General features: G+C 28.6%; 1 protein-coding gene across 1 annotated transcript in view; it reads left to right on the top strand.

Moving 5' to 3' along the window:
- The window catches only part of LOC129964270 (acetoacetyl-CoA synthetase-like), a 34714-nt gene extending 21008 nt beyond the window's left edge, over positions 1 to 13706 (top strand). The window contains exons 11-18 of the mRNA XM_056079020.1: positions 212 to 404; positions 1654 to 1776; positions 2602 to 2715; positions 4710 to 4835; positions 7648 to 7717; positions 7975 to 8033; positions 10255 to 10457; positions 12290 to 13706. Of these exons, the coding sequence (XP_055934995.1) occupies positions 212 to 404; positions 1654 to 1776; positions 2602 to 2715; positions 4710 to 4835; positions 7648 to 7717; positions 7975 to 8033; positions 10255 to 10457; positions 12290 to 12430 (1029 nt within the window). The 3' untranslated portion in view covers positions 12431 to 13706. The remainder of the gene's footprint in view (positions 1 to 211; positions 405 to 1653; positions 1777 to 2601; positions 2716 to 4709; positions 4836 to 7647; positions 7718 to 7974; positions 8034 to 10254; positions 10458 to 12289) is intronic.
- Positions 13707 to 14270: the final 564 nt, after the last annotated feature.

Below are 14270 nucleotides of genomic sequence, written 5' to 3'. Positions count from 1 at the left end.
ATGATTTTCGGCATGGAAGAGTAAATAAATAATATTCTTTTTCAACCTCTCTCATTATTGCGACATCTAGTGAGACTCTAAGTAGTTATTTTAAATCAAATTCGTAAGTTAATAAAAAAAATTCCTTTGCGTATTTTATTTACTTTTAATTGAATTATAGCTAAATAAATCTCTTTATGTACTAAATTAATTATTTTTGTTTATTATAAAGGTTGGATGGAGTCTATGGGATTATCCGATTTCAAGTCTGGCTCTGGGCATCAAACTCTTCTTGTACAATGGAAGCCCTTATTTCAACAGAAAAGGATCGAACATCTGGGACATCTTTTCCCAGTACAAAGTCTCTTTTGCCTTCCTCGCCACAACCATGGTGGATAAATTGGAGAAGGAAAAGATAAAACCCAGTATGTGTTTGATTCATATAGAATTAATCTGATTTATTCATATATTTTAGAAATGTTGATTAACTGATTATTTAATATACGAATTTAATAACATACGAAGCATAGAGGAAGTATGGCAGACCTCAAAAATTTCGAGATCGAGGTTTTGACGAATTCCCATGCTTCTGACTTTCTTGAATACGAAAAAAGAAAGCCTTTTTGTCATTATGTCTATCTGTCAATCAGTGTATGAACTCGATGATTCAAAAAAGCATTGAGCAAAGCATAGATAGCTGAAATTTGGTGAATGAAACTATGCCCAAATGAATACATTTCTATCAAATTTTGACCGAAATCCATTCAAAACAAGTCTGTCTGTCTGTCTGGCTGGCTGTTTGGGTACAAGTGAACTCGATAACTACAAAACACAAACAGCTATGAAGATAAAATTTGGTACACAGATTTTGTATCTAAAATATAGCTATTACTGAATTGTAAACCAAATCCGTCAAACGATTGACCGTCTGTCTATCTTATTTTCGTACTGTAATGCAGTAACTCATAAGAACATAATTCTTTGGAATTCGGTATGTTATCTTGTAACTACAACTATAGTTACATGTAAAATTTTGTTGCAGATAAGCTAGTAAAGCGGCATCCAAAACACATAATCTTGTGATAAATTCAGTAAAAATTTTAAATATACGTCAAAGATTTAGATAGATATTTCATATCTAATGTTCACCAATGTCATGCAAACTATTCGTGACCAAACTCAAGGTCCATGATTCAATGCGAAGAAAGGGGGAAGGATTGGAGAATATATGAGAAAGTTTCGGAGAGAATAAGTCCTCTGGTTTTATAAGTTGATGTTGTTGTTTTTATGACATTCTACAAGGAAACTCATAATAGTTTTAAAAATAAAGTTTTTTATATTATTAAATTTTTTAAAAAATAGAACTATTCCTAATTTGAAAATTTCATTAGAAGCTATTTTTTATTAAAATTTTTACCGAAAAGTATTTCTTCATAAATGCTGATTGTATTAGAAATAACGATACAAATATTTATTGCTGATACAATCATATTTCATGAACTTTTATAGACCTAGCAAAATATTACTAAAAATATAGTAAAAATGGCATGAAAGTATCAAAAAATGTTTAATTTCTATTATTTAAGGTAAAAGCAATGAAATAAATTGCAATTATTTATTTTTATTTGAAAATTATTAACTTTTTATTAAACCTGAATGATTTATTATTTTCAGCCCCTGGTTCGAGTTTTGACAATCTAAAAATTATCGGAATCGGTGGAAGCCCTGTGAAAAAACAAAACTTTGAATACCTTCATAGTACTGTAAAGAAGGACTTATTTGTAGGTAGCATGTACGGTAAGTACTTTTCATGTACTGCTATATTTTAACTGTACTATTTATGTGCTGCTATATTTTTGTATATTTTTAATTTTTATGTACTGTTACATTTTTGATTGCAAATTTAAGTATCAAGAATTAATTTTGATTGGAATCTAATTATAAATATCTATAATTTCCTTTTTTTATAAAATAGCTTGGATTTTCATATGATATTAATCAAAAGGATGGTTAAAATTACATTATCCAAATTCAGAATGTTCTAGAAAATGGTGAAAGTGTGAGACAAATAGAAATGTTCTAATAAAATTTAAATTTTAAGTATTTACATAATAATATTTAAGGCGTGTTTAGGAATTTTTACCTTATGATATTCACTGTAAAATAAGTTGTATTGTTTTAAACGCTTCACGCTTTATATTTTTGGTCCTAAGAGTATTGATAAAATATTTTCTACTCTTTCATACAGTAATAGTGTCTTGTAAAACTTCATTTTTATTATTTTGTACTTATTAATCTTTTATTATACTAATTATGCATAAATTTTGGAGACTTACAATGGACTTTTTTGTGTAAAATTCTCTATTATATAACACCGCTTGCGTAGAATTAAAATTAATATTGATTGAAATTACTATTCTAAAAATATCAGAGTATTCTATTTTCATCGAAATTTGATATCAGTGTAAAAGAGAGCTCTAAAATTTCAAAAATAGTTTGCAAAATCTATATTTATGAACATCCATTTAAATATTATTTTATAGAGTTACATCTTTTTGAACACCAAACGAGACAAATAAAATAAAAATGTGTAATAAAAAGTCCTTATTACTTTTTTTACAGGAGCTACCGAAGTGTTTGGGGCGTTTTCAGGTTTCGATTTTAACACTCCATCCTTCGGCGGGGAAATTCAAGCACCTGCTTTGGGAGCAGATATTCATTGCTTCGATCACAATGGTAAGCAGAATTATTTAACAGGAAATGGTAACGTTACATTATCATTAATGAATTATTAGTACAAATTATCACTAATGGCGCATTTGCTATAGTTTGTTACAAAAAAAAATCTTTTATAAATTTTTTGCAGTTATTCTATTAATTACACTGTTCTGAAGAATCATCCTCCAATAAATTTAAACAAGAGTTCAAATATAACTCGGAAATTGAAGACTAATAGAAATATATATTAGTTGTATAGGGTAATTAAAATTTCTTCTTTCACATGGTTTGCGCAGTAGTTTCTTTTACAAGAATCTTTTTTAACGAATGTTGTTTTTTTCTTTGCTTGGCATTGTGTCCAAAATATTTTATAATGTTAATTGATGTAATTATCTTTGTAAATAATTAATATCATTAATTAATAACAATAAATACATTATCTGTTTGCAAAAAAATTTCTAGAACTATTTATTTTATCTTTACTGATATTCAGATGGAAGCTTTGCATATTAAGATGAAAAAAAAAATCAAATTTGTTCAAATTACATGACTTTAGATATTGTTAGGTTTTAACTACCATCATTTAAAAAATTACTGCTTTCGTTATTGGGAGAGATAACTGGAAGTTTCCATTTATATCTATAACACCGTCCCACGGTGGTTGACATCTCGTAATTGAGGATGGGAAGTTTCCAGCATGGTGGTTGGTTCTCGCCTCTCCTGTGGGTACACGGAAAGAGGAGGTCTGGTTCCACTCATCAATGACGGGACGTAATTCCTTAGAGAAGGGTTGTACCGTGGCCGGTGATGACCCTTAGAATTCAACCATAGTTCTCTCCAGTATTGCTGTCGCGGCGGTCCGATCATTCAAGTATTTCCGTGTGCCTTCCGGCGGGTCGGAGTTTGTGATTGTGATTGATATATAATACCAATTTGAATTATCATTCCAAAGAGATCTTCCTAGTAGGCGCTTTATCTGCACATGCATATAATTATACTTCTATAACCAGTCATGATCTGTATGTGTCGTTGTGCATGCGTCAATTATCACTTTTAAATGACAAACTTAAAATGGCTGATTATTTCAATGCGAGATTTTTGTTATTGCCTAAATTTTCTTTTTTTCTATCTTTGTTAGTCATAAAGTATTTGAAGGCAACATACTTAGAGGAACGGAAAAAATTAAGATATATTTTTATTGTTTAGAAGAAAGTAGCACGATATCGGTTTTTGGCCTTATTTGTGCATTTTTTATTTTTAAATGCACTTTGAATTTTTTTTAATTATCAATTTCATGGTGGACAAAATTTATTCAACTATTTTCTTAACGTGAAAGTTTATAAGGCAGCAAATAAAACAATGAAAAATTATGTTAGAACTTAAAAATATATTTAAAATTTTATAAAATTAGGGAAAATATAGTACTCAAACAAAATTAATACCCTTGAAAATATTATATTTTTTTGAAGTAATGTAATAATGATTCTTTTGGTAATAATATGTGCCAAATTTATGGTTGAAACCCACACCAAAATTCAATTGATTTCTAACAAATCTTAAATATTTGTACAAAAATATTACTCTTATTACTTTAAATATTGTTCTTAAATTATTTTCAAACTACCCTCTTTATAAATTCAAAATATTTAAAATGCGTTTTGTCTCTAATTATCGTGTTCCTAATACCAATTTTTCTATTATTTCTTGTAAATGAATTATTAATCTACATAGTTTTACATTTAATCATTTAAATTACGCTATAACGCTATTTATGTCTGGCTATGCAGTTTATATTTGAATTAAAGATTAATTTCTCTATGAGTGTAAATATCAATATTCTAAACGTCATCTAAGTATTGAACTTGATATATTGCAGCAGTTAATAAATTAATAATGAAAATTATCTATGTAAGAAAAATATGCGCCATGTAATTTATTTTCAGAATTTTTTTTCTTTCATACTGCTATCTGACGAAGGTCATAGCCTCTTTAATTCGCATTTTATTCAATAGGTAATTCAGTCGTTGGACAGAGAGGTGAATTGGTGGTAGCAACTCCGAATCCTTCTTTACCAATTTACTTGTGGAAAGATTTGGATAACAGAAGATTGCATGAAACATATTTCAGCAAATATGAAGGTTGGCTATATTTATTTTATCTTAAATAAAAATCACTCGGAATGGTGATTTTTTAAAAATTTTCTCTCATGTTTTCTTCAAGACTCTACCCCCCACCCCAACCCATACAACGATTATTCCATATAAGGACCTCAGAAAAAATCGTAAACGTCAGGAGTACCGATTGCAATACCGGGATACCGAATACCGGTATTTTGAGCCATTTGTACAATTTTGTAATACCGGAATTCACAAGTTTAAATACCGGTTTTTCGGTATTTACTAGAAATTTTTAAAATGGTCTCCACTACATGTTCAGGGATCGCCAACATAGCAAAATAGTATACGTTTTTGTTTTTATGTCTCCCTAACGAGCGAAATTAATTAAATAATTAATGGCATAATTAATTGCTTAAATCTAAATTAGCGAAACATGGATTATCCCTGAAAGAAGAAATTGTATCCATAATGATTGATGGAGCAACAGTTATGAAAAAAGTTGGAAAGTTGATTGGTGCAAATCAGCAATTGTGCTATGCTCATGGAATTCAGTTAGGAATAATAGATGTATTATACCAAAAAAATAAAGAACAGAAGAATCCAAATACTGTGGATATAGACACTTCGGATTCCAACTTTGAAGAGAGTAAGAGTGAGAGTGATATTGACAATGAAGATAATAACAATATAATTGTTGAAGAAGATATGGCTGAGGATGAAATATTAATCCATCAAGAATTGCTTCCTATAATTTATAAAGTTCGAAAGATTGTTAAGATATTTAAACGTTCCCTTATAAAAGATGACATATTATTAAAATACATACTAACTGAAAATAAAACAGAATATATGTTAATACTAGATTTTAAAACACGTTGGAACCGTTTACTCCTAACAGCACACATTATACTAGAACAGCATACATCACTATCTGAAGATTATATATTACATTGAAAAATCGCACAGAAGAAAGGCATATCGAAATAGAAAATGTCTTATGGTATTTACATAATTACATTGATTTTAAAAATGAAAAAGAAGAAAAGAAAAGAACCAATTCAAACCTGATTAAGTTTATAGTAAATTTTCTTAAAATATTTTACCCACAAACCCATCCACATACAAAAGAATTCGATTCAGTTATCGAAGGTTATGATGACACTAATGTCGATATTGAAAAGGAATTGTCTCTTGAACAAAAATTAGAATTTGCGATAAATAAGAAAATTTGAACGAACCAAAATACAATACAGAAATCAGCTATATCCAAAACCATCCGATAAGAAATCGATTTATTTGAAGATGAGGGATTTAGAGGTAAATACTTGGAAAAAGTATATCGCGCATTGCTAACAGTACCACTAACTATCGTAGATGCCGAAAGAGCGTTTTTGACAGCTAGTAATTTTTGCACAAAATTACTTTTCAGACTTAATGACAGTACAATTGATGCATTATGTTTTTTAAGAACACATTTCAAAAATTTGTTTTAGTACCACAGACTAAATAGTAATATTTACAATTTTTTGTGATTTAAATAAATAAGTTGTTCCTTTCCTTTTTTTGTAATTCTTTATATACTGTTATAATTTATAAGTTACAAATTATTTGTTGTGATATTTACCCTTTCTAATAAAACTGGCAAATAAAACAAAGAAACACCTGTGTTTTCTTTATTTTTCTAAAATTTCTAATACCGGTATTAAAACCGGTATCCCGGTATTCAGATCTAACAAATACCGAATACCGGTATTGAAATTTTGGTCCGGTATTGCAATCCCTAGTCAGGAGTGCTCTGATTTTTAATTTCATGACTGCCGCAAATGAGTGCTTTGTACTTCGTAGTAGAGAGAATATAACTGGAATACACCTTTTAGACACATTTTTTCCGACCGATTGAAACCAAAACATGATACGGAATTGTAATTTTAGTTATCACATAACATGCCAAATTTCATTTAAATAGTTTCGCTTTTGAATTATTGCATTTATCTATATGCAGGACATAAAACAACAGACAGTCAATTTGTAAATTAATTTGGTTCAAAATTTAAAAGAAATCTGTATTTGAGATCTTAAAACTTTTTATCAAATTTTATATATTATGCTTTTTATATTTTGTAATTATCGTGCCCACGTGCACTGGGATGGACAAACATATAAATTTCTACTGAAAAGAGTTTTTTTTGAAATATAATATTTTTTCAAAATTGATAGGAAATCAATTTTTAAAATATAATCTAATAATATAAAAAAATGATCTCTTATCTTTATAGTTCACATATATAAGATTCAAAATATCGTAAAAAATTTCAGCAAAAATATCATCGTTACGCCTTTGCAGAATTTTGAATGAACGTAACTGAGTAAATTTAAAGTCTAAAATAAATTACTAAAATTAAAAAAAAAAAAAAAAAGAAACTGCATACATGCATACATTGCATCCTAAATTTGAATAACTTGATTAGATATAAGCTCGTAAATTTGGACCAAGTAAATATAAATTTATTCCGAAGTTTTATATGCATGAGTAAAATATAGCAAAATAGTAATACAATCCTGTAATGTTTCTACAACTGAATATTGATTTTTCTTTTAAATGTTTGATTTATGGTTTATGGAATTCGTTCTATATATCTATATCTATATTTCTCTCTCTCTCTCTTTCTATATGTATATATATATATATATATATATTTGAAGTTATTATTATTAATAAATGATTAATCAAACTAACCATTAACGGTAATATATAGTAACTTAATTAGAAAGTTAAAAATATATTAAGTATATTATTGACACCCTTAATAATATTTTATATCAAACTATTTAGGTGTATGGAGTCAGAATGACGAATGTTGGATCAACCCTCAAACGAATGGAATTGTCGTAATTGGAAGGAGGTAGTTAAACCTGTTTTTGCAAATTTTAGAGCACATGGAATATTTTTATTCACACAGATAATTGAATTAATTGTGTAGCTAAAGAAAATTAGCATAATTTTGTGCTAAGACTAACATTTATAATTTGTATTACGTAATATTTATGCCGTTCAATACTTTTTTTTTATCGTAATTACTTCAGGAAAAGCTCATTAATGCACAACGATCTTCAGTGAAGAATAATTAGATAATAAAATAATTGTCTCCTTCTTCCACAGCGATGATACATTGAAACAAAATGGTGAAAGGTTTGGATCTGGTGATATTTACTTTGCAAGTAAGTGCTTATTCATATATAATAAGTGTTTAAAGAGAAATAATATGAAGGAAAGAAGTGCTGTGGTAATGATTTTGATTTATTTTTATTCCAAAAAACAACAACAACAAATGTTTATATTTAAAGTTTGAAAGAAAAATGGATAATTCTGCCTATGCTCTTGACATATTTCAAATGAACGTGATAGGTAGTTATATTTTTTTCAAAACGTAGAAGAATTTTATAGAGCAATTAAAAATTTATAAACAATTATAACAAACACAAATAATAAATATGTTATTAACATAATAAACAATCATTTATATTAATTTTTTAAAAAAATTATAAATTTTCGGTTATTATTCATTACAAATACTGCATAAAAATAAAATTTCATCGTGATCATTTCATCGTTAACTATTTTTGTGTAGAATATTTTTTTTCAAATTAGATTCAATAATGGTGAGAGATAGACATTGATACGTGTGCTAAAATGCTTAAGCCTAAATAATTCTTTCCTCAATTATTTATCTCCATTGAATTTAATATTGTTGCATAATAAAAATTTAATTACAATTTTAAAAAGTTATAAATTTTCAACTATTATTCATTACAGAAATTTATATAAAATTATGTATCATAATGACCATTTAACTACTTTTTATGTAGAATATTTTTGCAAATTGGATTCAGCAATGATAGGTAGACATTGATACTTGCTGAAACGCTTAAAACTCTATAATCCTTAAGATTTTCTCAGTCATTTGCCTCCATTGAATTTAATATTATAAACGCAATAGCTAATAATTTTTAAAAAGTTATAAATTTTCAGCTATTATTCTCATCATGATCATTTTACTATTTTATGTAGAATACTTTTGCAAATTATATTGAATAATGGTGACAGATAGACATTGATACGTGCTGGAACGCTTAAAACTATGAAATCCCTTAATTTTTTTACCTCCCTTGAATTAATATTATTAATGTAATAAACAATTACTTATGACGGCATTCTGGCATAAGGGTCTTCCCCGTGATCTGGGCATCCCGGTTCGGGCATGGTTGTTCCTCTTCTGTGCTCTGTCTGTGAGGTGTGCGAATGTGCTCCTCTTTAAAAAGGGGTTGTGTAAGCGAATGAGGCGCATGAAATAATTAAGTCGTACTCTTGGCCCTAGTTGGCTCTACTGAACAAACAAGAGATACTCACTCTGCTTAAATCGCTGACAGATAACCGTCAGCGGGCTTGTAAAGTGCCATAAGTCACAACAACAATTATTTATAATTTAAAAAAAATCATAAATTTTCAACCATTATTCATCACAAACGTCTGTAAAAAAATTATGTCTCATCATGACGATTTAACAACTTTTTATGCAGAATATTTTTTCAAATAGATTCAATAATGATGAGAGATAGACACTGATACGTTCTGAAACTCTAAAAACTATATGCGTAATCCTTAAGATTCTTTTAATTATTTACCTCCAATAAATTTATAATAACTTCACAGTTTAGTTTATATCTCTTCACAAAGGATGAAACAATAATCAATAATTAAAACAATTAACTGCATCAATTTATCAATCATATATCTTTAAGGAGTAAATCCATTTTTTTTCCTATTTTTCAGCAATAATTTTTTTTTTATTTTTATTGTTTTGACACCCTTAACCAAGAACTATTCCAGCTTTACCAAGCTTATAAATACTTTTGAGTATTAATATTAAGTTCATTGCCTAACAATTATTTCCACGACTTAGATTTTATTCAGTTCTTCATCACTGCAACCAATATGAAAATGTATCTTTTTTTTTAATCAATTAATCATTAAAAGTAAATTTATTCCGCATATTTGCAATACTAAAATAGGTGAAAACTGTTACAGTTGACAATATTGACAAGGCTCTGTAGCGGATTGTTATGAGTGAAGATAGAACCTGGGACCTTATAGTTCACAGCCGAATAACTAGACTACAAGACAAAAGCAATTGCCCGTATTTAGAAGCTGTTATCTGGCTTATAAGATTTCTCCGCAACTCCAAAAGTGAAATACCTTAAAGGAAAGGAATCTAAAAATACATTTTAAAATCCAGATGAGGAACCCAAAATATTTGAAATAAATAAATGGCTATAAAACTTAAGAATCTAGGCCTTATAAAAATGAATCATGACCAGAGAATATTCTAGTCAAAAGAACTAAAATCATTGTCTTGATAAATTTTTATAATTAATATTTTAGTTCACCAAATGGAAGAACTACAAGATTATCTTTGCGTGGGTCAGGACGGCAAAGACGGTGACACAAGAGCGGTGCTTTTTGTGAAACTAAAGAAAGGTTACTCTTTTACCCCACAATTGAGAGAAAAGATCGCCAATACGATCAACCGGGAACTGTGGGAAGATTACGTACCTCAAGTGATTGTAGAAGCACCAGATATACCTGTGAGTACATTACTGCAGGGTAATATTTTTTTCATTAAGATATAGTTTGTATTTGACAAAGATAGAAAATAATCATCTAAACATTTTTGCCAGAAGGCTAATGCTAGAATAATAAGTAGGGATATTAATTTGAAATCCAACTTCTTCTTAGAGTCTTATCAAGGATAAAGGATTCCCGAGGGAAATTATTTTTCCCCTCACCCTATTATATTACATGGCATTAATAATTTAAATTAATATTAAATTAATAGGCTATTAATTTTAAATCCAACTTCTTAGAATCTTAACAGGGATAAAGGATTCCCGAGAAAAATTATTTTTTCGCCTCACCCTATTATATTATATAACATTAATAATTTATATTAATATGCTAAAGCTTTTTCTTCGTCGTACTGTCTGATTGAGGCAACGTTTTTCCTCACAACTCCCCTTCTCTACGCCACTGCCACGTCTGCCTTCTCTACGCCACCGCCACTGCCACGTCTATCTGTAAAAGTTCGTCATACTTCAGCTAATATTAACGGATGATATTCTAAGACTGATCTTAGACATCTAAAGGACATCCTATTAAATTCCTTTTATGTTTTTCTCAATTTTATATTAAAATTGCAAAGAATAAAAAAAAAAATTAGATATAAATTTTTTTTATAATTTACGATACCTCTTAGGAACTTTGTAACTATTATATTTCCCTGAGATTAATTTAATAATATAAAATATTTTGGGCAATTTTTAAAAGGAATTCTTATTGTCTTAATTCAAAATGTTAAAAGTCATTTGCACAGTTTGTTAGGATCGAATTGAGAATGAGTTAATTTTATATTAGAAATCAAACTTTTATGCTTACGTCATTATCAAACCAAGCATAAATATAGTTTTCACATAAATGTTAAAATTAAAAGTCCTAGATTCTGCAAAATAAAAAAGATCTTCAATATTTCGAAGAATTAAAAAAAAATAACCTTCATCAGTAAACATAACATAAGCAATTTTTATGCCAGATAGAACAAGAGATAAAGATTTGAATGTGTATTAGGAGCCTCCATTTTTTTTTACTACTTAATCCTTGCTTACATTGAGAGAATCGTTGGGTAAAATAACTGATCACGTGACCCACTGATCTCACGAAACCATCAAAAAGTCATTTATATCCTGTAGCTGGGTGTGTGTATTTAAGCCAGGGAAAGATGCTGTCTTGTCTTTTCTTATTTATTTTTGCACACACACACATATAACACACATGGACGATGATCACACACATATAAGGAAACACATAATATTTACATTTAAAGTAGAAAATGCCGCTAACAAAGAGCGAACAAATGATTCTGTTTGCCGCTAACAAAAGAGCGAGCGGTGCCTGCTTGCACCAGTTTCACACCAACTCTCAGGGTCAAGTGTTTACAAAAACAAGCTTAAGTGCGCCTCCCCCACATTCCAAACATACATATGGTTTAGCGCATACTGCGCCATATACGTTCAATATTAATCTTTACTATATGAATAAATATACAAAGAATAAAAAATACAAATAAAATAATTAAATAAAAACAAAATATTATAAATAATAAAATCACATAAACATATCCTCAAGTGGAATTGTAAAATACTAATAGTTATATCAGATGTTTAGATTGTGATCTACCAGTAGTCTTTTCTTCTCAAATTCAGTTTTAAGATAACATAAATTGCCCAATGTTTAGTATTCAATGTATGTGGCAATAAATCAAAAGGAAAATTCCTTTATGTTTAATAATTTCGAATAAGTGATTTTTATACGTTTTTCTTTCAAAAGTTGTTGATCTACAGATATTCTTTGTTTCCTCTTTCAGTACAACCTGAACAATAAAAGGATGGAGAGTTTAGTTCGACGAATCGTTGCTACAAATAAAGTACCTGATACGATGAATATTAAAAATCCTGATTGTCTAAAATATTTCTGCAATATTCCAGAATTGATCAATTACAAATAATAAATGCACGACTTTTCATCCATTTCATTTTTTATCAGCTCAGCATTTACATAGATGTCTGCAAAAGTTTTATCATCGACGCCATTGACAGCGGTTTCTTCAACTAATTCATTTATAAAATGTTCATAATTTATTTATAAAATTTGATTTTTGTGTTATTTATATGAAGCAAATTTATTAATTTGTTCCGTTTTAATGTATAAAATGAATGTTTTCTGAATATCTTATAAGTAGCAATCTATAAGGGTGTCCCATAAGTTTCTTTCTTATTTCTAATATTCTGTTATCCCTATTCTAATATTTACTGTTTAAAATATTATTTATTTTGTTATATAAGTACCCTTTTGCTCTATTACCTTTTCTCAGGAAGTCTTATTATACTTTCTTATTATTATGTTTTGGACAAGAAATAATCCTAGAGGTGCGCTTTTATTTTGTTGATGGATTTAAAGCGCTTATGGCTAAGAGAATATTTTAATGACAAAAATAAGTAATAATCAGATGGAGAGAGATATGGAAAGTATGCAGGATGGTAAAATATCCCAATAAAACTGTAAGAACTCTCTTACGACTAATGCAATATGTGGTTTCGCTTAGTCCTGATGAAAAACAACGCCTCTTTGGTTCATTATTTCTAGCCGCTTTTTTTCTATGGCAGCTTTCATGATCCAGTTGATGACAGTATTTCGTAGAATGTATTGCTTCACTTTGAGGAAGGAGCTCGTAGAAAATTACGCCTTTCCAATCCTACCAAATGGACAAAAGAACTTTTTTGGGGTGTAGTCAGGCCTGTACTGCAAAAGATCACTAATACGACCGAAACCGATGACATAGATGGCAAATAGATAAACCTGCATGTCTGCACAAGCAGAGCCAGATAAGGCCATTCATAGCGATGAGAAAGAAACTTTTGGGACACCCTGATATTTTAAGGCTTCCAGAAATTTTTTAAAAATGAATTATAAAACTCTTATTAGAATGGAATTCCTGTGAAATTTTTAATTTACTGGAATTTTAAAATTAAGAATTTTGAAAAAATTACTGATGACGAAGAATTGTTTTAAAAAGTTAAAGTTTATTTAAAAGTTAATAAAAGTAAAAGATTATTTCAGTTTTATTCAATACAATGTTGTATTCAAAGTGTGGTGGAAGTATGTATGCCCCGGGATAAGGAATCAGTGTAAACAATGCAATAATCTTAAATGTTTTTTCGTTTTTAATATATCCTTTCGTTGTGCATATGATTTTGTTTATTGTTTATATTATTATGTTTGTTGACGGAAATAAATGTTTTTTAATGTTATTTGTATTCTCCAAAACTTCCATTTATTCACAAAATACATTTTCCAAAAAACAAAACACTGAGTATAACAGTAAATAAACGGAAAAAAGCAGTCATGAAATTTTATTTTTTGACTCTGCTGAATATATGTGATAAATAAACTTGTTCACACAGATATTTTTCGAAGGGCGCTCAATTTTAAGAAGGGCTATTTAGAATTTTTTAAAAAAAAATTGTAAATAATATATTAGTTGAAAGATTAATTAATAAATAAAATAAAGTGCAATTCATTAATTGACACAAAACCAGTTGTTGGGAAATGCTTCGTTACTGGGAACAAATGATTTATCATGCTTGTAATTTCATCAGTATATTGAGAAAATTAATTTTGATAAAGACTGTTAAAAATAAGGTTTTTAGAAACGTGAAGCAAGAGTGTTTCGTTCGATCTTCTGGAATAAAACAATTAAAACGATCAAGTGAAGTATATGTGCATTCAGAGCGCGAATACGTGTGTTCTTGTTGCTTCTTCGCAGTTCTATTCTATTAACAGTACAA

Source organism: Argiope bruennichi, chromosome 3 (assembly GCF_947563725.1).
Source record: "Argiope bruennichi chromosome 3, qqArgBrue1.1, whole genome shotgun sequence".
NCBI classification, from domain to species: domain Eukaryota; kingdom Metazoa; phylum Arthropoda; class Arachnida; order Araneae; family Araneidae; genus Argiope; species Argiope bruennichi.
This window is presented reverse-complemented; position numbering and strand designations above follow the sequence as displayed.